The 27,560-nt window shown below is 39.6% G+C and overlaps 1 protein-coding gene across 39 annotated transcripts in view; it reads left to right on the plus strand.

Moving 5' to 3' along the window:
• Positions 1–27,560, plus strand: part of Bbx (BBX high mobility group box domain containing) — a 247,692-nt gene that overhangs the window by 128,424 nt on the left and 91,708 nt on the right. For 34 of the 39 annotated variants that reach the window (XM_087576273.1, XM_087576286.1, XM_087576274.1 and 31 more), the window contains 1 exon segment: positions 24,422–24,592. In XM_087576273.1, coding sequence (XP_087432399.1) covers positions 24,431–24,592 — 162 coding nt within the window. In that variant the 5' untranslated portion in view covers positions 24,422–24,430. 39 annotated transcript variants of the gene reach the window in all.

Raw genomic sequence — 27,560 nt, forward strand, 5'->3', positions numbered from 1 at the left:
CTTCCTTTGTAAGGTGGCACAAACGATGTAGAATTTTCAGTATGCAATATGTATAAATAGCAAATTGCTCAAGATTCAGTCTCTTAGATTATGAGGGGCCTTTGACACCATCTTTTCTCAACTTTGGGTTATATTGTCCTGAGTGTAGGAATTACAATGGTTCCTCGATTGCAGAAACATGTATTTAATGGATGTTTATTAAACATCTAATATATCCCCAGCATAAAAATAGTAGCAGCATCTTCGGATGAGCAAATGCAGCCTCTTTAAAGAGGATATAGTGTATGGCCAGTAGCAGTGAAATCTTAGGAACAGCAGGTCTCTTGTATTCCACGATCACTTGCTTAGCAATGTTTTGCAGTCGTTGTTTTTAATAGAAAAGAAAAAGTTAAGACAAGCAAATGAAAAGGAAGATACTAGACAGCTCAGACACCTACCTCTGAGGGTTTCTAGGAAACCTTTTCCTGGCTTCAAGTCTGTCTAAGGCAGTGGTTCTTAACATTCCCAATGCTAAGACCCTTTCATACAGTTCCTCAGCTTGTGGGGACCCCAACAATATAATTATTTTTGTTGTTACTTTATAACTAATTTTTCTACTGTTATGAATCAACGTAAATACTTTTGGAGATAGAAGTTTGCCAAAGGGGTTATGAGCCACAGACTGAGAACCACTGGCTTAAAGATGTGAACTAGAAATTTACTCTTCCTCCAAACCTTATTTTTAAGTGAGCATTAATTTATTGTGTAATGTGATACCTGTCTCGTTGGAACCACTTAGCCTATGACAACCTAAAAAGAATCAAAGCTGGAACTTTAAAGCAGAGATCCTGATAGCAGTAACTAAGTATAGTAAGAAATTTTGATCTGAGTCCCAGAGGTCAGGAAAGTCTAGGAGGAACCAGTGTGTATAAGAAATCACATTTCAGGCTTTAGTTGCTTCCTGGTGAACCAATACAAATTACTGTTCCATTGACAAGGAACCCCTGTTTTTCGATGTCAAAAAAATAAAACAAAACAAAACCTTCTTTCTTTGATCACATAAAGCTTTTGATTCATAGAAAAGTCTGGAATATGTATACACAGAGTAGATATGAAACCAGTGTAAATATTCAGTAACATAAAAGCAGACTTTTTCAACATACCTGAGCTGTCTATTTTAACTGGAGCAGAGATAGACAAACGCATCATCTTTGGCTATACCTCTTCCCAAGACAAAATGTCCCCAAATCTAAGTAGAGTTGTAGGAGTCCATTATTTGTAGAGAGGCCAAGGAGCACAAGTGGTATCTCATAGTCATGTAGAAGGAGAGCTGTTTCCATGTAAAATGAGCTTATCGACTGGTGAGAGAGCCACATTGTGAAGGCATTGGGCCTTGCTGTACCTGACAAGAGAATTATACCGTTGGAAGAAAGAGCAGAGAGAAGGCCAGCACTCAGTCAGAAACCTCTTATGTAATATTTAGAGGAGACAACCCGCACTTCTGTTTCGCTAGGTCTTGTAATACCAGTTTCTTAAAGGCCGCTTTAGTTACTGACAGGTCCTTCAGGCTTACTGCACGTGTGTGAGTAAGGGAAGCACTAAAATTTCAGTTTTTGTGCTAAGTCATTGTATACTCATTAGAATTTAAAATGGAGATTTAGAATTCTAAAAATCATAGATTGGAATTTCATTGCTCTTTTGCAAATTTAAGAGTGGCAGTTCATATTTTTAAAATGACTCATGAGCTTTGCATTGTTCTGTTTTTCAGTCAACCCAAAATTGTGACAACATCCTTTCCCTGTAGGTCTTGGACTGTGCATCTTTATGTATGCTGCTGCCACGACCAAGAAGAGAGAAGAGAGTTCATTATTTCCTGTGGTTCTGAGTAACATGGCATTTCAGCAGTGTAAGCCCTTATGGTGGTGGTAATGCTAACACTGTTCATCCACTGTATGAAGGGCAAACCTATTTTGATAGCTCATAAATAAACACAAGTAGAAATATTAGAGACATTTTTATAACTGGAGGGTTATATGCAGTCATATTGTGTAAAAAATAGTAAGCCGTCAAGGTCATCAGAGGATATAGTAAACCGACTGACTAGGGAATGGCAGTTAAAATGTGGTCACTAAGGGAAGCCCTACTAAGACTGCTCTTAAAAATAATTTTTATTTAGTAGATGGTGCAGTGATTCACAGCTAGGCCCTCCCACCTTCCAGGAAGTACTTTGAAACATGCAAGACCTGGTCACAGTGATGGGGTAAGTGTAGGTTGCTTCATCCTGAGATTGGAGAAGGGACCTGAGGGATGTGGGGATGGACAAAGGAGTGTAAAGGTTTTGCCAATAAAGTACCTGTCCCATCAAGAAAGCCAAAAGTGCCCTCACTGAGGGATGCTGGTCTAACATGAAATGCATTGCTAAGTTGGCAGAAACAGTTAAGTGACTGAAATTTTCCACTGCTTGGACACTGAGGGCGCAGAGGGCACATTCCATGTACATGAACAATAAGATCGATATGTTATAATTCTATCAATTCTGGAAATTTCCACATTTACTGTTTTCCTAATTTAAATGATCTTGTTTGTACTTTTACTTGGACTTTTACTCGGTTGCTTATCTAAGCGTCAGTTTGACTCCCCTGTGTCACACTCAATCAAAGCAGTCAGAGAGAACAGGCGTACATTTCCTGAATTTTATACCTGCAGGCCATAAAAGTCAATCCAGGTCCATGAAGGAGCCTCTGTTCCTGTGCTAGCGTTGCAAACATGGTATAAACTGACAGCATGTATGTACTACAGCCTTCATAGCCATGCAGTGTAAATGCAGAGGGTGATTCTGAAGAGGGACAAGGAGGTCTGTCAGTGTACTACTGTAAACTAACTTCATTCCTCCTTTTAAAGTCAGATGTTCTGAATACAGTCATGAGGCATTAGAAACAAGACTGAGGGGGAAAAAAGATTTGAAGTGCAAACCTTTCTTAAGGGAGGGATATTTCTTTTCTTCCTTTGCACATTCTTAAGGTTATATATATATATACAATCCACTGTTTTCTTCAACTGTCTCAGGCGTTTGTTCTCAATCTTAGTTATTTCGAGGACAGTTCACATATTCATCACTCAGGGAATGCAGTCTTTATAGTAGACATGCTTCCACTGTCCGTGGCAGACGCACCGAGAACTCTGTCCTAGGTGATAAGATACTCTCAGGAGCTTTGTGGATGCGGTACTATGGGAGGGGGTTTACTGCAGCAATTCAACTCTGGTCTCTAGTCAAGGTATGGAAATCCCTGGAGTTATGGAAATGAGGCAGAACAGCCTGCATCCTTTGCCTATACTATAGCCCAGAACGTTGGCTAATAGCCTAGGACAACCTAGACAGAATTTTGAAATTCACTCTTAATTAGACTGTGATGTGTTGAGTCTTTTTTTTTTATTTCTGTATGTAGTTAAGTAAATGCTTCACTTCTTAATACTCAAACTATAAACCTCCCACAGTAATTGAATCACAGACAAAGGCCCGTTTGCCAAGTCGCAGTAATTAAGTAGTGAAACAGTCCATTTTGAACAAGTGTGAAAAGATGTCTCCTGGTCACAGAAAGGTTTGGCAAGAGAAAGTGACTTTCCAAGGTAGCATATTGATTTGTACCTCAGAAACTTGATACTCTGTCTTGCTAAATTACACTTAAAATAATTGTTTTTAAATTAACTTGCTAGTGTCTGTTTCTCTTGTAAGTCAGATGGGAATTATACCTGGAAGCATGAAAGAAGCTAGGCTTCACCTTCAGTGCACCACCCCCATCCATGCATTGTGAGCCTGTGCTGTCCAGCCCTTTATATTTCATTTTAGCGTAAACATATGTATGTAATAGAGTTTTTAAAATTGGAATCATGGTATATAGGTATGACCACAGTGGATTTTGTAGGAAAGCAAAACATTTGTTGACTTTCTTTTTCCCATCAAAATTTGATGTCCTTTCTAGGTTTCTTCCTAGAAAGTTTTAGTGTTTGTCTAAACTAGTGGGATTCAGGTTGTGTGTGTGTGTGTGTGTGTGTGTGTGTGTGTGTGTGTGTGTGTGTGTGTGTGTGTGTGAACTTTTGAATTTTATAAGCTATTCTCTCATGGGTTGAATATATCTGTAAAATTTCTATCATTTAATAAATACAGAAGGCAGTGTTTTCTTTTTTTTCTTTTTTTTTTTCTTTTTCTGCTAAAAGAAAATAGCCATTTTGTTAGAGAAGGAGAACTTACGGTACTGTATGTATTTATTATCATGGTTTACTGTAATGATATCAGATCCAGTGGGATGTGCATGACCCTTTCAGGTTATCATTCCTTAATTGAGTCACTTGCCCTTGATCCATACTGTGTGCTCACAGCTGAGGGGGTTAGCCCTGCAGTCAGAGTGCTAAATGCTGACTGTTGACGAGGGTCAAATGTAAAATTTGCCTTTGGGATCCTGTTCAAACAAAACCCTGTTCTTGGTGAGGTGTTGTGTAAGTAGGGACGCAAGTACACCTGCATGTCTGTACCTCATATGTGGAGGCCACACAGGACAACTTGGAGTGTAGTTCTTGGGGTACCATCTATTTTTCTCCCTTTTGGAACAGAACCTCTCAGAGGCCTAGAACTTGTAAGCTGGTGAGCCATTGAGCCTTTGGGACCTTCCTGTCTCAGGGATTTCAAGCATCATGGCACCTGGATTTAACTCAAGTCCTTGTGTTTTCAAGACAACCACTTTATTGTCTTCCCAGCCCCACACACCCTATCTTATAAGAGGAAATAATACTCAACTCGCCAAGTGAAGCTAAGATTTCTAATCGTATGGGTCTGTGAGCTCTAAACCTGTTAGTATCTTGAAGAGTAAAGCTGGCTATCATGGGGATCTAGTTTAGTGGCTTTCTGATGGCCTCTGCCAAATCAGTAGCTGAGGTCATGCTGCAAACTATAGAGAAAATGAAGAACGGAAAAAGAATTTGTAAGCTTTTAAAAGCTACATGCTATGTAACTAACAAGGAGGCTGCCACAGTTGAGAAGCAGGTTTAAGGAAACAGGAAGTGTGTCTGACAGGAGACAGCATCCACAGAGTTAAGACACTTCTTTGTCAGTTTGACAGTTTCTTGTTCCAGGTCCACTTACCCTGAGGGTATTTAATCAGCTGCTTCCTGAAAAGAATGTTGGAAACCGTAATGTGGGGTCAACTTTAAGCTAGTTGCAGAGTCACACTTGAACAATGTAAGCACAGAGTCTTTTGTAAGTGAAACTGAAGGAAAGATGAAAGGGTAAATCTCAACCAGACTACCATTGCCTGAAATTTGCCTGTATGAAGCAACCATGAGACACCCTTTCCTTCTTTCCTAACCCTTCTTTTCCTTCACCAGCTGTCACCAGCATTAGTACTGGAATAATTCAGTTATCTTGTCATGACTGATTTTTTTTCTCCTTGGTCGCTAACTTTCATGAATTGTAAGCAGCATTTACCCCTACATGATGTCTCCTTATGCCCCAATGCATTTTGACTAATACTCTGTTAGGGTAAGAGCCCCAGCAACCACAGATTCCATCATTCAACTTACCTGGTTATTGTCTTTACAGATTTCCAGTTAAAATTCTCAATGCTGTTTTTTGTTCTACTTTTATAACCATAGGGTTTTCTTATTACTGCTATTCAGTCTCTTTAAGATGTTCTGTCATAGAACAAGGAACTTTGAGAACTGTAAACTGCCCTGAATAGATCCTTTCTTGTCTGCTTCTCTCATTAGGAGAGTAGAATAAAATTGCCCTTTAGGTTCTTTTCCTATATTGATCAGCTCATTTCAGAAGCTGGGTGAGAAGAAAAAGCTAAGCCATTTTTCTGCCATCTTTTATTATCAATAAACCGGTAATTTTAACTTTAAAAGCAATACGTTAGCCATTTGTGTCTCACTAAATGGTAAAATTTCAAAATACTGTCAGGTTTATAATGTAGTGAGACAAATGTGTCTTTTCTATATCTTACACACACACACACACACACACACACACACACACACACACACACACACACACACACCAATTTTTTTTCAAAAGGGACCCTCATTTTATATTAGTTCAGTGACATGTACTAAAATCCCAGAACTCAGGAGGCTGTGACAGGAAGATCGTCACTTCAAGGCCAGCTTGAGAGGCATGGAAAGTTTGAGACAAGCCTGAGCTGTAAATACACACACACACACACTCTCTCTCTCTCTCTCTCTCTCTCAGACAGACAGACAGACAGACAGACAGACACACAAACATATATGTATATGCACTAAGTTGTACCTTAACCTCCTACAGACCCAGGTTTTATGAATGCAGTTCTAACGTGCTGCAGCTTTACTCGCATTCCTCTGATGTTTCCTAGAAGTCTAAATCCAGAAGTGACTGCTGGTCAGACTTTGCCTTTCCTCAATTTGAGTTGTAGTGGGTTACAATTTTAATATGAGACAACTATCTGTGTTTGTTTTTGTTTTGTTTTTCTTTATAGTGGTGTCAGAGGGATTGGCTGTTTTCTTTTTTTTTTTTTTCGGATTTGGGGACCAAACCCAGGGCCTTGGGCTTGGTAGGCAAGTGCTCTATCACTGAGCTAAATCCCTAACCCTGTTTTCTTGTTAGAAACCTAAACAGTCAGCTCTGACTGCCTCTTCTGAGGCCTGGCCTGGCCATTCTAACCAGGTCCCGAGAGTCACAGTTACAGGTTGGGAACAGACACTAAGGCCCTTCATTTTTCCAAGTGAAATGACTGTTACACTTGCATCTTTCTCTTCCCAGTACATGTGTTTTCTTCATTTCAACTCATACACAGTCTTTGTAGTAGAGGGGAAATTGAATAGGGTTCCATAAAACTATTTGATAACATACCTTCAAGATGGACCCTAAAATTTTTTGAAGTTGGTTTAATAAACTCCTGGATATATGGGAAATACTAAAGTCTTACTAGTAAGAAAATTTATTTGATCTTTATACAAATTATATATAATAATAATTTTATATAGTATATGGCATTTATATATATATACATGAAAATAGCCCAAAATAACTAATTCTATTAATATTTACTTATTTAAAAATCAAATAAATTCAATGATTATTTAATAATGTAACTCTTAAGGTAGTGATTTAATTATAGTTAAGCTTATAATGTTATTAAGGTTAAGTTGAACACACCCCTTATAAAAGGAAGTTCTATGTTAAAGAAGAAATGTTTCCCTCTTTTTTTCTTGTTTTTTTGTTTCCTTGCTATGAGCTCCATGATCTTTAGAGGACTTAGTAGAAACTTTCTAGAGGTTAATTCTGTTTGTAAAGGTACTGTAGCAATAGTGGAAACCTCCTACAGTCACTTAGGCATGTCAGCTGGCAGGTAGCAGGGTAGCATGGTGTCCAGTGTCGAGGGCTGCAGTCCTCTTCATGCAGTGGATTAGCTCTTCTGGCAGTTAACTGGGCTAGGTCCCCCCTGCACTTCAGTCCCTTACTTCAGAAATTTGCCCATAGTGTCATTTGGGGAATTAGATAACTTAATAGTTACTGAAAGTTAGAGTGATAACCTGCTACATGTGTAACTCGAGAAAGGGAAAGAAAGAAAGAAAGAAAGAAAGAAAGAAAGAAAGAAAGAAAGAAAGAAAGAAAGAAAGTCAGTCAGTCTTCCCCCACATTTCTTGGTTGTGTTTTAGAGTTCTTCTTTTCAATTTTAGTTTCGAGTTCAGTGAAAATCTAGTTGTTCCTCTTTAGCCTGAGAAACAGCAAGGACCATAGTTACATGCCACCACACACACACACACACACACACACACACACACACACACACACACACACACACACACACACCATAGGAAGTCTTAGTAAAATGTTCAAAATTGTTTTTTCCTTAATACAGAATCTAAGAAATCACATGAGTTTAAAGTATCAGTAATTAAAACACAACTTAGTGAAGGTATACAGCATTCAATATTGTAGCTAATTTCTAAATTATAGAATTCAGTGCTAATTAAGCCAGGAAAGAAATGCAAAATATTGTGGGGCAAACAAAATTACCATTGCAAAAGATCCATGTATACAGTTAAAACTACAGGTAAACTTCTACCAGTGTAAAGGGTGTTGAAAGGGCTGAGTCTGTACTGTGTGTGTGTGTGTGTGTGTGTGTGTGTGTGTGTGTGTGTGTGTGTGTGTGTGTGGTTGGTTGGGGGGAGGGAGAGAGGAGCAGGAGGGGTGGTTAGAATGCATGTGTGGAGATCAGAGGAAAGCTTTGCAGAGTTGATTCTCTCCTTCCACCTGGGTTCTGAAGATGGAACCCAGAGTCATCATGACTTTCAGAGAAAGCGTGTCTGCCCACTGGCCATAAACCAGCCTCGGCTTTCTGAAGACTTTCCACAGATTCTGTACTCTACTGGCTTACTGATGTATGTATGTATGTATGTATGTATGTATGTATGTATGTATGTATGTATGTATGTGTAATGACAGGTCTGACAGTGGAGGTAAGCCAAGATGAACACTAATATTGACAATACTGTACTGTTCAACCCATCGTCCTCTCCCTCTATACAAGAAAGAACTTGGTAAGCAAGGGAATGTGAGTGTAAGAATCATGAGATGTCATGTGTGTCATGTGTTTCCTGATTGATTGTCTTTGGCCATTTCATTTTTCTCTTCCTTAATATTCCTTTTCTATAAACACCCTGCCAGTTCATAATTCAAATCTTGAAATTCAGGAATTAGCCAGCCACCCACTCTGTTCCACATAGCTCCTCCCTGAGAAAGATGCAGAACCTACCCCAGTGTTAAGTGTCTGTAGTTATTTTTGTCAGCAGCCAAGTGGAGCTGGCAAAGTTTTGCAGTGTTAGAAATCACTTGAAACCTAGCTTCACAACAGACAGTGCCTTCAGCAGTATGGGGAAGTTTAGCTGTTAAAAGGTTAACAGTGGCTGAGTTTGGGTCATCAGAGGGAATAAAGCTGAATTAATCCTGAATAAATGGATTATTATTTGAGTTCTCCATCGGACTTTGTGTCTTTCGGGTGCCCACACGAGGAAGTGTGGGCACTGTATTATATCCTCCCTGCTCTCTCATGGTTTAGGCCACACTTGCCGCTCTCTATTACATGCCATTGAGTTCCCGGATTGTTTTATTACTATTTATGTCCTCTCTCACCAGTGAATCTTGATCACCTGAACTTATCTTCATAACCAGTGCTATCACTCTTACTGTGAGTTCATGCATGGGTCCCCAAAGGTTAACACAGGGTGGAGAGGGTTCATAAAGGCTCTTAAGAGCTCACCTGAAGCGCTGTCTTGGAGTCTTGAGAGCTAAGCTGCTTGCAGAGCCCAGGGCAGCATTCTCTTTGCTGCGATGGAGCTCACCTTCCTGTTTGAGGAAAGCTGTGGCACTGTATAAAGTGTTTCTGACATTTGCCATTAGGTCGTGAACAAGGATAGGTTTGATGTCATTTCCTTCCTAAAATCCAGGTAGTTAAGTTTATTTCATTTATGTTCAATTTTTTTTCCAAAATTTCATTGAAATGTAGTTTACGTTTCAAGTCACTTTAATAGTCTATTAGTTTCACATAATAATTAGTTCTCTTGTGACATTTTTACACAAGTATATAATACATTTTGATTATATTTACTCCCATGTCTATTGTGCTCTCTTGCCCTCCTTCCCCTCACTTCTTAGTCCCCTTGCTATTCCCAAATAGTTTTTCTTCTACTTTCATATGAGAATAAACCTGTAATATTTGTCTTCATGAGTGGCTAATTTATATATCAATGAATCTCAGTTTTCATTTATTTTTCAAGTGACATGTTCGTTCTTCTATAGCTAGATAGTACCCCATATATATGGTTTTCTTTATCCATCTGTCTATTCTTAATTAGTGTAGTTTAAATCTAACAAGGTGAGGAACACCCCCCCGACACACACACACACACACACACACCCCACATACGCACACACACACACCCCACATACACACACACACCACATACACACAGATACACACACACACACCACATACACATACACACACACCACATACACACACACCCCACATACACACACACACCACATACACACACACACCACACACACACACCCCACATACACACACACACCACACACACACACACCACACGCACACACACACAGACACACGCGTGCGCGTGCGCACACACACACACCACATACACACATACACACACCACACACACACATACACACACACACCACATACACACACACACCACATACACACACACATACACACACACACCACATACACACACACCACACACACACAGACACACGCGTGCGCGCGCGCACACACACACACCACATACACACACCACACACACACACCACATACACACACACACCACGCACACACACACAGACACACGCGTGCGCGCGCGCACACACACACCACATACACACATACACACACCACACACACACACCACACGCACACACACACAGACACACGCGTGCGCGCGCGTACACACACACACACCACATACACACATACACCACACACACACATACACACACACACACACCACATACACACACACACCCCACATACACACACACATACACACATACACACACACCACACACACACACACAGACACACGCGTGCGCGCGCGCACACACACACCACATACACACATACACACACCACACACACACACACGCACACCACACACACACACATACACACACACACCACATACACATACACACCACATACACACACACACCACATACACACACACACCCCACATACACACACACACACCACATACACAAACACACACACCACATGCACACACACACGCGCGCGCGCACACACACACCACATACACACATACACACACCATACATACACACACCACACACACACACCCCACATACACACACATACACACATACACACACACACCACACACACACAGACACACGCGTGCGCGCGCGCACACACACACACCACATACACACATACACACACCACACACACACACACGCACACCACACACACACACACCACATACACATACACACCACATACACACACACACCACATACACACACACACCCCACATACACACACACACACCACATACACAAACACACACACCACATGCACACACACACGCGCGCGCGCACACACACCACATACACACATACACACACCATACATACACACACCACACACACACACACACACGCACGCATACCACATACACACATACACACACACACACACACACGCACACACACACACAGAGCAAAGCATGCTCTGTGCCTCTCATGGTGACTCATACCTTTACTCCTCACAGCTAATAGGAAGAGATGGGTGGATCCTTGAGGTTTATATAGTGAGCTCCAGGCTAACCAAGGCTACTTAGTGAGACCCTGTGGCAAACAACAACAAAACAAAGACATACTACTGATTTTTGCTGTTATATTTTAAAGTATTGGCAGTAAGGTGGGAAGCTGCATGCTCCCCTGGGATTGTGTGGAAGGTTTGCCTTCCCTGCTGTGCTGGCCTGTGGCCAGTACTGCGCTGTTGTGATAAACGTTAAGCTGTAAACTTTATACTGTGTAGAACACTGAATTTAGTACAAGTAGCAAGAAGTCAGATGTTTTTTCACTCCAGTTATCATAACAATTAGATGAAGATGCATGTTCTTTCCATCAGTAAGGCACTTGACAGATTGACCGATCGTTCATAGGCTAGTATTTACAAGGACATCAATACTCTAAAATGTGAGTACCTGAGTCACATAGACACTGCAGTTCTGCATTCCTTTTCTTCCCCAATGGATTCAGAAAACCAAACTTATACAAAGGACTGTTTTGAAATATAAATGGATGTTGGACATTCTTTATGTACTGAGAGATACTAATGAAGTGACAAAAATTGAAATGGTAATAGTATTCATTACAAAGTAAATATATTAATTGAATACTACAGTTCACGACAATTTAGATGTAAGACACCAGCTGTGATTGGGGCTAAAAGTGCAGAAGATTTCAGGCTGACAGTCAGTGACATGTGAAAGACCGTAACATCTGCACGTCTCACTGACCTAGAAAGTAGTTCAGTTTATCCATGCTTTGCGGGATTGAGTACGGGTATGTAAATAAGTGAATGGACTAGCGGCATTACACCGTGCTTAGCGCTGTAATATTACAAAGTAGTAATTAAAGGCGGCAAGTGGTGGTGTCAGTGGAGGTTTTTACATATTAGAAAATATATCTGGAACTTAAGGAAAGGTACTCAAATTTCCAATTTTAAAGTACTTTATTAAAGTTTAAACAGTTTCTAAGATCTGTGAGCAAGTGACCTAATTACTCCATCATGATCTCTTTTTGACAAAGTGCTATCAGCTCACGCCCCTGGAAGCTCTGTGTCCACTGCTGTATTCTTTAGGTCAGGAACTCTGTGGCCTGGACAAACTGTGTCTGAGTAGAACTCGCCCTCCTGTTCCTGCATACACTGCCCTCATGGCAGTATGGAAAGAAGTGCTTACAAGAGACTGTGGAGACTCCAGGTAGAAAAAAAGGAGATTAAGGAGCAGCCATCTCAGCCACTAAGAGCCTTGTTGAAGGGAAAGTGGTGTCAAGTTAATCCTGGGCTTAGTTTATTTTGGATTGCTCGGGGCTTTTAAAGACCTTTTGCTAATTTGCACAGCCTCTGAGGGCAAGTGTGTTACAGGGACTGCTCACTCTGTATACTAGAAAGCATTACTTTTCTATATAGTAAGCTAGGAGATACAAAATTGGCCAGCAGAGGGAGCAGATTTATGTAAACTGGGCCATGAGAAATACTTAGTCCAAAATGCCTCGGTGAACAAGGATCCTCACAGATGCTCATTGCAGCTCTCTCATGCTGTGCACAGAGAGGAGACAGGACGGCCAGGCTCCGGGTTCCCCAGCTCCTGTCCTTTACGTTCGTTCCCACTGTTCAGTTGAGGGTTCTTCGTTTGCGTTTGTTTTTAAGCTTTTTGGCTTTTGTCTCTATCTTTTATTTAGTCTTATGAAGCAAAAAAAAGTATGTTTTTAAATGCCATAAATATTATTTAGCAAATTAAAACAAAATTTCAATGCCTAGCTCTGGAATTAAGGTATTTTCAGGTCAGAAGCCTAACAGGGATTTAATACAGGAAACCTATCGTAAGGTTGTGAGTGTTTAGAACGGGACACTATTAGGAACTAAACATTAGTCTTTGTTTTATGTGTTGAATCAGGAAATAGGAATACATTTAAGAAAAAGAAATCTTGCCAAGTACGGTATATGAAACACATAACTTTCTGCCGAAATCTAGTTCTACAGACAACTGTAGCATCACATGCATCCTAATTAATGTCCTTGGCAGGTGTGGAATGTTATTAACAACTTGACACATTTAACCAGTTTTGTGAATAAATGCACATTCAGGATAGTATTCTGAGTATTGAACAGTTAAAGGTAAGGAGCACTTTACCTTCATGGAATTTAAAGCTGATGAAATATAAGTTAACTCCAGGATGTTCATGCATGAAGACGCTAAGGCATTGAAGGTCCTGAGTCACTCAAGACACCTGAGTAAATTTTCCACTTTACCACTATTTATGCTGAGTAGCTTTGTGCGTATAATGAAATAAGTTAGCTTTCATGAACTTATCTGCCATTTCTTTAAAGAGCATTAGTGTAGAAAAAAGTTTCAACTGTTCACTTAGAGTGTTGACTTTTTTCAGTCATCATGATTGGACACCATGATGGACAATTAGACTTTTTAGATCAATTTTAATCTTGAAACAACTAAGATATATAAAATAAAAGCACTTCTTTTAAACCGTGATCACTACAGAAGATAAAGTAGTTGGGATTTCAGGATAAATTTAGTGATTAAAATATAGTCATTTCTCCTATGATGTGAGATTTAGTTCTTAGGAATCATTGTTTTCATTATAACTACTACATAAAATAATTTCCAAATAAATAAAATTGCCGTGTATTTCAGTTTGGTGATTTGAATGTGTTGTTTGAATGGATGGGCACTAGACTTTGCTGAATTGGTCACAGTAGGGTATGATATGGCTAGATTAGAAAAGTGACTGAGGGCTGGAGAGATGGCTCAGCCATGAAAGGCTAGACTCACAACCAAAATATGAGAAGAGTAACCAAGACAGGCAAGAAAGAAAGATGGAAGGAATCATCTGCCGGAAAGAGCCTTGGATTTCTTTATTAATATTTGCCTAGAGTGTGCCCATCCCATGCTAGGTCCTAGGGATGCCCTGGGGAACATGCGAAGTTCTGTGTCATGAGCCCTATGATACAGAAGGAAGCAGGTGGTTCTGTGTGGTACATCACAGCAGAGCTGCTTAAACCGTGCCATTCACAACACTTTTTCCCCCAAGAAAATTTTAAGTGATTCTTAGTATTTAAGTGCATAAATAGGTGAATCAAATATTTACTGATAAGAAATCATAAGTTCATCTTAAATTTACTTATTAGTGACAAGAAAATAGTGATGATCTATATATTTTTTATTTTTACATAATTAATCTTGGCTGACTAATACTGCAGAATATAGACTACCTTTAGCATTTAGATATTTTTATTTTATACATGTTAGCATTACGAATGCCAGCTTTCATAGAGGAGATGCAATGGCTGTTCCTGGTTGTTAACTTAACTACATCTGGAAGGAACTACGATGTGGAATGGAGGGCTCACCTGTGGTCCAGATCTTGAGGTTGGAAGACACAAGTTTCTGACCTGGATCTTGGCATGGAGATCTTGAGGCATAGGGGCTATGAAAAGCTTAGGCCCAGGCAAGGTAGTATATGCCTTGAGACTGAGGCAAGGAGATCTCAGTTCAAGGTCAGCCTGGGTCAAAACAAGTTCCAGATCCAGGCATGGTGGTATACACCTTTAATCTGAGCTGCACTTTCTGCTGGAGACCCATATGAGGACATTGGGAAAAGGAAGGTTTGCTCTTCTTCTTCTTCTGCTTCCATTTACTTGCCAGCACATCTGCTGGGATCTGCTTCTACAGAAGACCAGCTGAAGCAACTGCTTAGGACTGAACAACTACTAGATGCCTGGACTTCCATTCATAGCTGACCATTGTTGGGGTAGTTGGATTACAGACTGTAAGCCATCACAGCAAATTACCTTAATATAGAGAAACAGTTCATAAGTTCTGTGACTCTAGAGAAACCCGACTAATAGTAGACATTTCAGAAGTTGTTGGAAATTCTGTCAGTAATTTCAAGGCAAAATTAATTAAAAAAAACTCAATTTAACAATTACTTTTGAAAAATCTAACATTTTAATAATATAATGCAAAAACATACTAATTTGATACTTAAATGCTGAGGAATGATGGTAAGAGAATATTAAAAGCTTTTGTTTTCTGTAATTGAACAGTTAGGATGTTTATATATGAGCACAATGCATTTTGTGTACAGTAAACATTGCATTTCTAGCATTGGTGCTTGAAGTGGCATGTTTGTTTGTATATCATCGTATGACACATTTAGTGCAAAGTATGTATATACTGTGTGTCCAGAACCAAGGCTGTGGTGAAGTCACAATATAGCATATGAGCATTGCTGGGAGTAGCTTGGATTCATTCCGTACATGGTGGTTAATTTTGAATTAACTTGGTAATTCTCTGTTGAAAAACCTTTTATTGTTGCCAGATTTTTCATAACAAAGAAAACTCCAGCTGCAAAAGTAAACAGGGATGGAGCTCAAAAGGGTTTTATCTGTTATATGAATATCAGAGTTTGGAATTTTTTAGTATTTTAAGAGTTTGTTAAAGAAGTTCCAGGGATGAATTGATTGGCATGTGATTATCAGTACAGTTACAGCTGAGAAAACCAAACTGAAGAAAAACAGTTGAGCATGTATGTAGTAGAAGGGACAGATCTTGGTATGAGACTAGAAGTTAGGGTAAATATCCACATGCAATAATTTGCAGGAAAAAGGCAAAAAGACATGTATTTTCATATATTAATGCATATGCATATATGTGTATAAGACAAACAGAGCTAATAGCTAATATAGCCTGTAAAATATTTGTGAATATTTGTGTGACGGTAAAAGATGCCTTGTGTTGGTTAGAGTTTTACTGCTGTGAACAGACACTATGACTAAGGCAAGTCTTATAAAGGACAACATTTAATTGGGGCTGGCTTACAGGTTCAGAGGTTTAGTCCATTATCATCAAGGCGGGAGCATGGCAGCATCCAGGCAGCATCCAGGCAGGCATGGTGCAGGCAGAGCTGAGAGTTCTACATCTTCATCTGAAGGCCGCTAGTGGAAGACTGACTTCCAAGCAGCTATGATGAGGGTCTTAAGCCCAGGCGCACAGTGACATACCTACTCCCACAAGGCCACACCTCCCAATATTGCCACTCCCTGGGCCAAGCTATATACAAACCATGACATGCCTGGTTACTACTCACCAGGCTCTGGCATACTTCTCAGGGCTATGGATGTTGAAGGCAGAGGCCTGGTGCAAAGCAATTTATTTGAGAATCAAGAAAACATGGACTGAAACCTGAATCAGTAGAGATAAGGTACTGTGTCATGGTTAGAAAAATCTACATGTGCTCTATCAGCAATTACTGTGGAAAGTTAGCACCAAAATCAGGACCATGTCAGTTCACCACAAGGTAGGCACTTTGAACAAATGCTTGCTTCATGGCCTTAGCATATGTAGAGACCTGTCTGGCTTGAGAAAGGCCAGTTTGTACAAAGACTTTTTGGTAAAGAAGACTAGGGTTTCAGAGAGGACTCTCACAGATGGGTTGTATACAGACCAAAGACAGAGATTAATGAAGCAAACTGTTGACAGTTAAAGATACCAAAAATATAATAGCTCAGGGTAGCAAAAAGGGAAGATTGGAGTGCAGTTGGAGTACAGGAATGAGTTGCTCTTGACTTGGCCCAAGAAGAAGAGAGGAATTCAGAAAGGTTCAAGAAGGCAGGACATTCTTAGAATGTGTCACACTGTGGGAAGAAAAACAGTATGGAAGATTAGTCAAAACTGAGACTCTGGGGTTTGCAGATCTTGTTTGAATTCTAGCCCTTGAATTCATACTGGTCCCGGTGTTGTGGGTGTTTTGCAATAGCTTTGTCACTCACAGTGACTTTGTTTTTAAAAGGAGATGATAGCAGCATCTTTTCTCAAAACTTATTTTAAAAGTTAGACAGTAATTCATGTGAAGTGTTTGGTATGTAGCAATGTTCATTCAATAAAGTTTGCTGGTATTATGAAGCAGCTTTGATTAATGGCTGAGAACCAGATTCTGAAACCAGACTTCCTGAGCTCAAATATTGGTTCTGCCAATTATGTGTCCTGATATGATTTATATGTATTACTTGTGGCTTACCAAATGATCAATAAATTTGCCTTCTTGGCCAGCATAATTGTATCCTACCCAAGTGACATGTATTTAATGAAAACTTTTGTTAATTTATAAGAGGGGCAAAAAAAGTCCCTAAATTACATGTGCCTTGGTTTTCTTGTCTTGTCCAAGACACTACCTATCATTTAGACTTGTAAACATTGATAGGAACTGAGGAGAAGTGCATTTTCTACAGAGCATATTGGGACTGATAAGACAAGTGTTTCCTTCATAGGTAAGCACTGAAGACCAAACTGAGACTGCAAAGTTTTGTGGAAATGTGAGGCCCCAAGTGTAGCCAGAAATCTGAGAACTGCCCTAGAGAAGAAAAGACTTAGAGCTTGTCTTGAGAAAGGACAGGACCAGTTGTGATAGGAAAAGAGCACCAGTAAACCCCATTTCCACAGTGCTACATTTTAAGAGAATAATGAAAATCAATTAACAAGTGGCCACAGAAAGGAGTAAAGCTACTGGAACAAGTTTTTAGTCTGATGATAACAACTGTGTGAAATTAGCTTTGATTTATTACATCTATCACATTTCTTTATTGAATGTATCTTCTCCTTTTCGCAATTTTCCTGCTTATTTTTCTTTTCTGCATGCTCTCTTTTAAGTATTCTATGCTTCTGCTAACAGAATAGCATAAAAGCAAATATCAAAGCAAAGAAGTCCTGTTCCTATGTTCACTTTCCACCTACTGCCTTTCCAACACAGGTTAGACCGATGGGATTAAAAAAAAAGGCCGGCATGCTTATTACTCTGAAGAGTTCCTAAGGGAAATTCACATGAGGGCATAATAGTACATACACTGTACAGGAACATGTCAAAGGTCAAAAACCTGCAGTACAGCCTTTCTATCTGTGTGAGTGATAGGAAGTAGTGTGCGGAAGGCAAGTGGTGTGAACCAGTGCAGTATGTGAAGGCATAGAGGACAGAGAGTCAGACTGTGGGCATTGGAGAGCACAGAAATCATAGCACAGAAGCCATGAGGGAGGGGTGGAGAGAATCTATGGGGAAGTGCAAGGGACAGAGCAGAAGCAAAGGGTGAGCTGAACAGGGGTTATGGTGAGTGAGGTTGGACACCAAACCTGCAGACAGGTCCTCATCAGCACTGATGAGGAAACGCCTGTGAACATAATTTTTTGTACTTCATCTTCCTGTCAAAGACATGATTATGACCTAAATGCTAATAAATGCATGTAAATTTAAAAACCCTTTGTTAATATGTAAACTAAAAGGCAATTTTTAAGCCTGTTGAAGTGTAGCAATTTGGCAGTTAACACAAATTCCTCTACACAGTACTAGAGAAAGTAATGGTTGCATTGTTGTTACTGACTTTTTTTGTGTAAATAGCTTCTCCTTACCAAGTTGTCTCTTGGTGCCTTGCATCTTCAAATTAGCTGTTGTCTTGATATCTGTAGTTTAGAGCAGAATTTTGTCTTGTTAGGCTGCCCTGAGAACAAGTGTCATGGAATGCTGCAAGTATTAAAGGGTCTTAAAAAATATAGTTTATCACGAGTTACGTGAAGAGACTAGCACAGTTGAAACACTTTGACTAGTGGTGCGGTCTTATTCATGAAGAGCACACGGACATGACAGCTGAAGTTTCAATCGAAGAGCTTACTGTTGTTTCAGTAGGGAACATTTAGAATACTTATGTGACTTTTAACTGCACTGCTTCTAAAATGAGACGGTTTATTGAATGAAATATTTTTCACTTAACCTGTCTATAGGTTAGGATTCTCATTAGAATCCCAATAAATACTAATGATGTCATTTGTAGAGTTTTTATCTTCAAAGAGTTGTCATCTAATACATTTTTCATTTTGGGTCATCAGAGACATGGTACATTTTCTGCCATAAATCTCTGAATTTCTTCCCTCACCCTCAGTGTGCTCCTTAGGTTTTCCAAGTCCTTTAAACTACTACTTCTGCAGTAAGTGCTCAGAGGTGACAGGCTAGAAGGCTTCATGTTAGATTCCCCTTTCCTTGGTAAGCAGGTTGGTTAAGATAGGCTTTCTGGATCATCTCTCCTGTTTGCCAACTGTAGGCTTATACAAGGTACTTAGCTCTCAGTTGCTTCAATTGAGATTCACAGTGTTAACTTTGGAATGTTCCTATGAGGATTGAGAATAAATATCATCTATATCTATATCTATATAGATATGTTATATCTAGAATTGAAGTCCAATTGAAATGACATATGTTTTAGTTGTGTGTTAGTATTGTTTTAAGGACTTTTTGGAGTATAGCATCCTGAGGAATATGTGGTTAAAGATTAGGAAAGGAAAACATTTATACTGTTTTAGGAACTGCTATGTGCTTTAGACTGTTTCTACACCCTTGTAGATAACTGAAACTGTATTCTGTATACCAGATATTCACTATCCATCTTTACCTGTGATACAGATTCATTTTCTTATTAGGTATGTGAGAGATTGAATACTTATGAGAAGATATAGAAGTATGGCTATAAGGAGCACTTCAATATAATTGATAAAAGATGTGATGTCGGTGCAGTATAAGTGGGTTGGTGGTCTCTTCATTGGCAGGCACTCTCTCTCCATGTTGTTAGTTACAACTTGCTTGCTTGCTTATCAGTACCACCACCCTAATGTAAAGTAGATGGCCTGCTTACTCTGGAGATCCCATGCTAATGTCTTCAGAAACCTGAATTCCTTCTGGAGCTGTGTGTTGTCATTGTCAGAACATGGTTTCTCTCATGTCATTCACTAACATACCATTCCACAGAAGAGGAGTACACGCTGGTCGCATTGCTGTTTATACAGCAAATACATATTCATTGTTTTGCATCTGCAAATGGTCTTTATCACTTGGCGGCCTCAACAACAAAGTTTGGTTTCATTTAGATTATCAAGTACTCCACTCATTGATCAACGAATCTGAAACGATGAAATAGCCCTCTTTGAATGAAATCCATCTATTGTTTCATACAGACTGATGGCTGGATTTGTTGTTCTTTGAGAAACAGCAGCCAGAGTAAACTAAAATTTCATGATTAAACTAATAAAATTTCCCCCCTCTCATTTATTATTGGGGTAGTTTCTCAGGCTTATGTCTTTTTTGTCTTTCCTACTTAAAAAGAAAAAAAGAATCCTTTTGATTCTTCTCTCAATTTCTTACTGTTTTTGAGAATTATAATCAAGAACATCATTAACCGCTACTGTTTCACCTTCTTCTGACAGTTTGGAAATAGACCGATAGGAAATTAAGTCTAGCTTGTTGGATTAAACAGCTGTAAATTATTCACGTGTCCGGTTCACAGTGGGAGGTGCTTCACACCTTTAGATCACACTTTGCTGACCATTCCATTCTCACACGTACTACCTTATTCACTCAGGAAGAGTCCACTCATTGTATTCATCTCCAAGAATGCTAAAATTAAATGTCCTGCTTTATGTCTGACCCTGTGCAGCGGTTGCTGGCTCTATTTCCCCCCATATCCAGGTGGCTCTTGGTTTTCACATCACCTGATATAAGCCACCTTGGCCTGCATATCAGAGTTGGACAGTTTCATTCCCCTTCCACATCAGGGAAAGAATATCTGAATTTAGAGAAATGAAAGAGATGGTGGTTACTCTGAAGCCACCATAGCGTACAAAAATAGATCGTTGCCACAGTTAAGTACTGGGGTTTATATAGCTGTTTGAAAATACTCACATCTAACTTTGGCATGTTAGTAGACAGGCAAACAAATAAGGTCTTGAACCATCATTTAAAAAGCTCAACAGTAGAGGAAGGATTTGTCTAAACTGTTATTCAAAGGAAAATGTAGTGAAATTGCCAATCTAAGGTCATTATACATATTTCTGTGTAAGGAGAATTATTTTTGAAGCACCAAAAAGGATACAGTAACCGAGTAACATGTGGACTGTATAGAAGGAATGAAAGAATGAAGACAGGTCATGCAGGATGGGAGTGAAGGTAAACCACAGACTACGTATACTAGCCACTAGCATGATGCTTGAGATTCTATTTTATCTGTGAGTATTGAATTATCCATGCACACACATATAGCGGACCCTCTGTTTGATTCAACTAGCCTCATAAACAGCCAAGAAACAAAAAACACCTTAGTGTTTGTGCTGCTCTTGTACTGGGTTCTCCTTGTCATTAGTCCCAAATCTAAATATGATAACATTTTATAAGAGATTTGGGCATTCTAGGATTTTAGTGTCTGTAAAAGGTACTGAATACATATGCTTGTGTTTGGAGTAAATGCTTTTTGTATGTAAACTAATTGTATAATGTAATTCTTTCTCAAGTCTTGGAGCCAAAATACATTTTTCTAAAGGCACTGGAAATACTTTACCCTCTGCAATTGATAAAATGCCTAAATGTATGGTTTCCCATGGCTTTTTTTTTTTACTATTAAAAATGTTATCTCATAAAATATTGGGTCCCCAATATGGATTTAATTACCACTCAAGATAGCTTATCCTGAATGATTAATAAACCACACAAGCAGCCGTTTCCTTTGCTCTCTGTATGGCAGTGGTATTTTTGGAAATTGGGCTGCCTGTGCCAAGCTTTCTTTGTAGATGGAATGGTGGGAGTTGTTAAAGAGCCTATCAATTCACAAGAAATCTTTGTTCTTTTATTAAGAGCATGCCAGATAACCAGTTCCATCAGAGTTTTCAATAACTTCTTGTGCCCTTAAAGCAGCCACACGAGTCATATAATTACTTCATTCAGCAGAAATTGTTGCTACAAAAGCCTTAGGAACATTGTTTTGCTTCTTCCTCCTCTCCTTCCCTTCCTTTTTTCTTTCTCACTCCCTCCTTTATTCTCTCCCTTCCCCTACCTACCTCTCACTTCCTTCTGTTTGTTTGTTTGTTTGTTTGTTTGGTTTAATTACAGACAAATGCATACTTATTGAAGAGTTTTTAATCAAAGTGAAAATTTTTATTTTATGAAAATATTTTATTGCTATCTTTAATAAGAGAATCATCTCACTGTCATCTTCAGTGATCTGGTTGAATAACTAGCAGTATACTCATATTTTGATATGAACAGGGTGTGTTAATTAGGAAGAGCATGGTATATACAACTTCAGAGCCAGGGGGATAACTCAGTGAGTAAAGGCACTTGCAAATAAACCCGGTGATCTGAGTTCGATCCCTGAAATCTGTATGTTAGGAGAGAAGTTGTCCCTGATGATACCACTCCCCACCCCCTGCCCTCCACACACACACACACACACACACACACACACACACACACACACACACACACACACGATAGAGGTTTAAAGGGTACAAAATGGCATAGTACCTGAGGTTATTGAAACTAGTCAAAGGAGATAGGTAAGTCTGGCTGTGGTCGAATAAACTCTTCCCTCTCTCTTAAGACCAATGGCGAACACAAATATTTACATTACGATTCATAACAGTAGCAAAATTGCTGTTATGAAATAGCAATGAAAATAATTTTAGGTTTGGTGGTTACAACCTGAGGAACTGTATTAAAAGGATCGCAGCATTAGGAAGGTTGAGAACCTCTGAGTTAGAGGGAGATGTTGATTGACATGGCTAAAAGTGGCATTCCTGGGAGTAGGGAGACATCTGGGTTCTTTAAGAAATTGTACTGGTCCAGGTACAGCTGGCCAACTTTTCAGGCTAAATGAGTGAACGAGGGCCTGACTGGACTACTCTTATCAATGTGTTTCAGTGTCTAAGATGATGTCATACAAGTTTTAAAAGAAAATCCTAGTAGATAGCTTTTGGTTTTGAAGTGAGGACAACCTTAAACATAACTCAAAATTCAGAAGTAAGGAAGATGGATGAGTTTGCCTGCATTATGTTGTTTACAAGGCCCAAGAATAGGATGAATCCTGATGTTTTATGATCCAAGATTGTTTTTAGAGAGTGTTCTGAATTTGATGACATTATAATACAAGGTTGTATTGGTGCAGATTCATGGAGTGAGAGGGGATGTGCGTTTGTGCATAACTGTCAGTATCTCTTCCTAACTCACTCAGTGTTTGATTCCACTGTAGGATTTGAGTTTTACATGCGTATATATGAGTAGCAATCTGTTTCTTACATCAAATGAATGAGAAATTATATAGCAGATAGCAGACATGATAGCATATAAGGAAGTGCTTCGTTTCTCTAGGCTCTAGGATTGGTTGATTGAGATGATGGCATGCCGTTACAACCTACGGGTATGGACACAATGCTTTTATCATCAAGTCATTAAAAAATAATGGGCAATTGGTGGAGTCTAGAGGATATTAACACATTTATAACCTGATCATTTCTTAGCTATTTTAGTCAACTATGAATTTAAAAATTTGTAAAGTCTCAGTGCCCCCTCTTTATTTAAAAAATAAGGTTACGTATATGCTAGATGCAAACATGTGTTTTGTTTGCCCTAGATAATGACAGCTCAATCTGCTTCATGACCCATAATGTGTTCATGCTCCAGGTGTTTGGACACTGCAGTTTTAAGTGTGTATTTCACTGTATGAAATAGATTTGTTTCAAACCTAAACCAAGAAGAATCAAGTGATTCTTAGAAAGCATTTATTTAATATTACAAACACATTTACCTTAGTATAGACTGCCCAATTCCCTTGTAATATGAAATGGCAGCCATGACAGAACATGTGGAGGGCTCCTCTGCTCCCTGGATAGGCAGGTTTCATCAGGCTTGTGATAGAGCCGGGTGACACTATCCTGAATAAACATGAACAGGTGAGTGTAACTGGTAATCCTCTAATATCTTATTTAGGTTTTAAGTTTTGAATTTACTGAGTGGAAAGAAGTAGACTTATTAAGGTAATTTTTCTAAAGCTCAATTTAGCCCATTAAAATGAATACATGATTATGTACTTAGGATTCTCACTGAATCCAGTAAATGTCTGAGCTGATAGATGGTTTAGAAATTTAAATTATAATCCAATGAGAGCTAACTGGGAAAAACAAAGTAATTTTAATTAAACTGACTTTGGTTCATATTCACATATTCTCTGTCTTCTGTCTCCTCCCTCCCGCCCAGGTCACAGTAATGAAAGGCAGTAATAGAAATAAAGATCATTCAGCAGAAGGAGAAGGGGCCGGAAAACGACCAAAACGGAAGTGTCTTCAGTGGCATCCGTTGCTAGCCAAGAAACTTCTGGACTTTTCAGAAGAGGAGGAGGAAGACGAGGAAGAAGAAGATATTGATAAAGTAAGCCTTCTATTCACCATAGAAACCTCAAAGATATTTAGGCATTAATCATTTTCTAGAAAATGTAATAAAAGTTTCACAACTTAGTTCCTGCTTAACTCCTAAATTAACTTTAATTGCTCTTCTAATATTTTAGAGCAGCAGGAGTCCTTTTCTAGCAATTCTGTCCACTCCCCATTTGTGAACTGAGATTCAGATGGGGCTCTTCATAAAGTGCTGGGTGCTCCCCTGCCTCCCAGGTCCTGCTTTGCTTCCAGCCCAGCGCTGCCCCTTGCCATCACGACATTTCTGAGGTGTGCTTAGTCTGACTGCTGTGCCATTTGTGGTATCTGGCTGCACTCACTCTCCCCTCCCTGAACACTTGCCACACTCTCTTTAAAGTCCCCTTCTTCTTGGACACCTACCTCCAAGCACAGTTAGCCCCAGGAGTCAGGGTAACCGTCTTTCCATTATTTCAAGAACTGCCTCCTTGAAGGCCAAACTGTTGTATTTTAAGTTAGGACTTCTTCACAGCACTCGCAGCTGTCTACCCTGTGCTTAGCTGCACACGTGCTTGCTTTTCGGACCCGAGAAGCTCTGTCACAGTAGAGGGTTTGCCCCTTTTGTCCAGGCTTTAGAATCAAGCGTGGCTATTGGCCCATAGCAGATGTAGACTGAGTATACTGAATAGAGGGAGAAAGGCATGTATTTGTCATGAGAAATTTTACAGCTGTATGGTTTTCAGTGTTTTTCAGGCCATTGCCATCAGTCACCTTTCTCTGAACAAACATTTTACAGAACTCATCATGTTCTGAGCAGTGAGCCCATTCCCAAACATGCCCTCTCCCATAATGTCGACAGTAACTTGTTTGTGAGGCGTGTTTCAGTGCCCGTTTAATTTTAAGATAGTTGTGAAAGGGAAGTTTCAAATCATGGCACTCTTCTTTAGGAAATGGCTGACTTTATCCTTCGTTTGACTTTTCTGATTCATTCGCCTTGTTGATTACTTGATCCTTGCAGTTGCCTCCACTTTCCATGACAGTGCTCTCTTCTGTTTATATAGTTTCCTTCACTTCCATTTTTTCTGGTTTCTTTCACTTCATTCCCATTTATTACCCTTGAATATTAATGCCTAAATCTCTATAAACAGTTTTATATCTGTAATCTCAGTCTTTTGGAGGACTTAGTCAAAAGGAGTGAGAGTTTGAGACTAGCTTTGGCTATGAGGTAAATTTTGAGGCTAGCTTTGGCTATGTAGTAAATTTTGTCTCAACAAACTAAACAAAAGTAGCCGTCTCTTAGGCTGGACCTTTAGTCTCTGTCGTCATGGACTTTTATCCTGAACTCTATACTCAGATTTCAGTCTACTGTATCCTCATCTCCATCTCTATCATCTCTATCTTTGTCTCTGTCTTTTTTCTCTATCTCTCTATTCTATCTCTATCTGTCTCTAATCTACCTACCTACCTACCTACCTACCTACCTACCTACCTACCCATCCATCCATCCATCCATCCATCCATCCATCTATCCATCCATCCATCCATCCATCCATCCATGTATACTAGGAATGTTGGTTTGAATGTGCTCAAAACTAACTTTTCTCCTCCAAATCTTGTCTGTTTTCCCTTTATGAGTAAAGGCAACTACAGCATTTCCAGTTAATGCTTACCTTGTTTGATTTTGCTCAAACTTTTTTTTTTAATTTTATTTTTCTTGGATATTTTATGTATTTATATTTCAAATGTTATTTCCTTTTCTTCCTCTTCCATAGCCCCTCCCCCTCCTGCTGCTTCTGTGAGGGTGCTCCCATTCCCACCCACCCACTCCAACCTCAACACCCTGGCATTACCCTACACTGGGGAAATGAGCCTTCACAGGACCAAGAGCTTTTCCTCCTATTGATGCTGGACAATGCCATCCTCTGCTACATACGTGGGTGGAATCATGGGTCCCGCCATGTGTACTCGTTAGTTGGTGATTTAGTCCCTGGGAACTCTGATGGGGTCTGGTTGGTTGATATTGTTGTTCTTCCTGTGGTGTTGCAAACCCCTTCAGCTCCTTCAGTCTTTTCTCTAACTCCTCCATTGGGGTCCCTTGTTTAGTCCAATGGTTAACTGCCACCATCCTCATCTGTATCAGTAGGGCTCTGGCAGAGCCTCTCAGGAGAGACCCATATCTGGCTCTAGTCATCAAGAACTTCTTGGTATCAGTAATAGTGACTGGGTTTGGTGGCTACATATTGGGTGGATCCCCAGGTGGAAGAGTTTCTAGATGACATTTTCTTCACCCTGCTCCACTCTTTGTCCCTATATTTCCTCCCGTGAGTATTTTGTTCTTCCTTCTTCTTGGGCTTCATATGACCTTTAGTCTCAGAATTTTAGGTCATTAATATCCAGTTCATTATCCCAGTGGCAGGTGACCGCCTAGCTACCAATAACCACTTCAAATGCAAATTACCCATCACTATTTGTTCTGCCCTTCATGGGGTTATTTTTCAATTTCAAATCCAGTTAAATACTGACCGCTCTTGATTCTATCTTGAATAATATCTCTGTCCTTATATCATATTCCTCTTTTCTGGATTTCCATTATCTCTTTTCCCTGGACATTGGAAGTTAACTTTTAATTGGCTTCTCAAGGTTCGGTTGCTATGATTTCCTCCCAGAATCCGCGATCTGTGGTATCAGAAGCAGCTCTTTCTTTAAAGTACAAATCTGACACTGCTGTTTACGCATGGCTACATTTATATTAGGGACTTGTCTTGTTACTGCAACACAGCACCTGATAAAAGCCACATGAGGAAATGTGTGTTGTTAGTTCCAGGCATGTAGTCCATCATAGCAAGGAGAGCATAGCAGCAGTGGCAGGAAGGAGGCAGCTGTCAAATGGCATTCCTAGTATGCAGAGAGCAATGGATGCTATTGTCTGTGTTCAGTCTTTCCATGTCACTTAACCTAATCTAGAAAACGCCCCCAGATGTTGTTTC

The sequence above is a fragment of the Rattus norvegicus genome, chromosome 11, assembly GCF_021556685.1.
Source record: "Rattus norvegicus strain SHRSP/BbbUtx chromosome 11, alternate assembly SHRSP_T2T, whole genome shotgun sequence".
In the NCBI taxonomy this organism is placed as follows: Eukaryota; Metazoa; Chordata; class Mammalia; order Rodentia; family Muridae; genus Rattus; species Rattus norvegicus.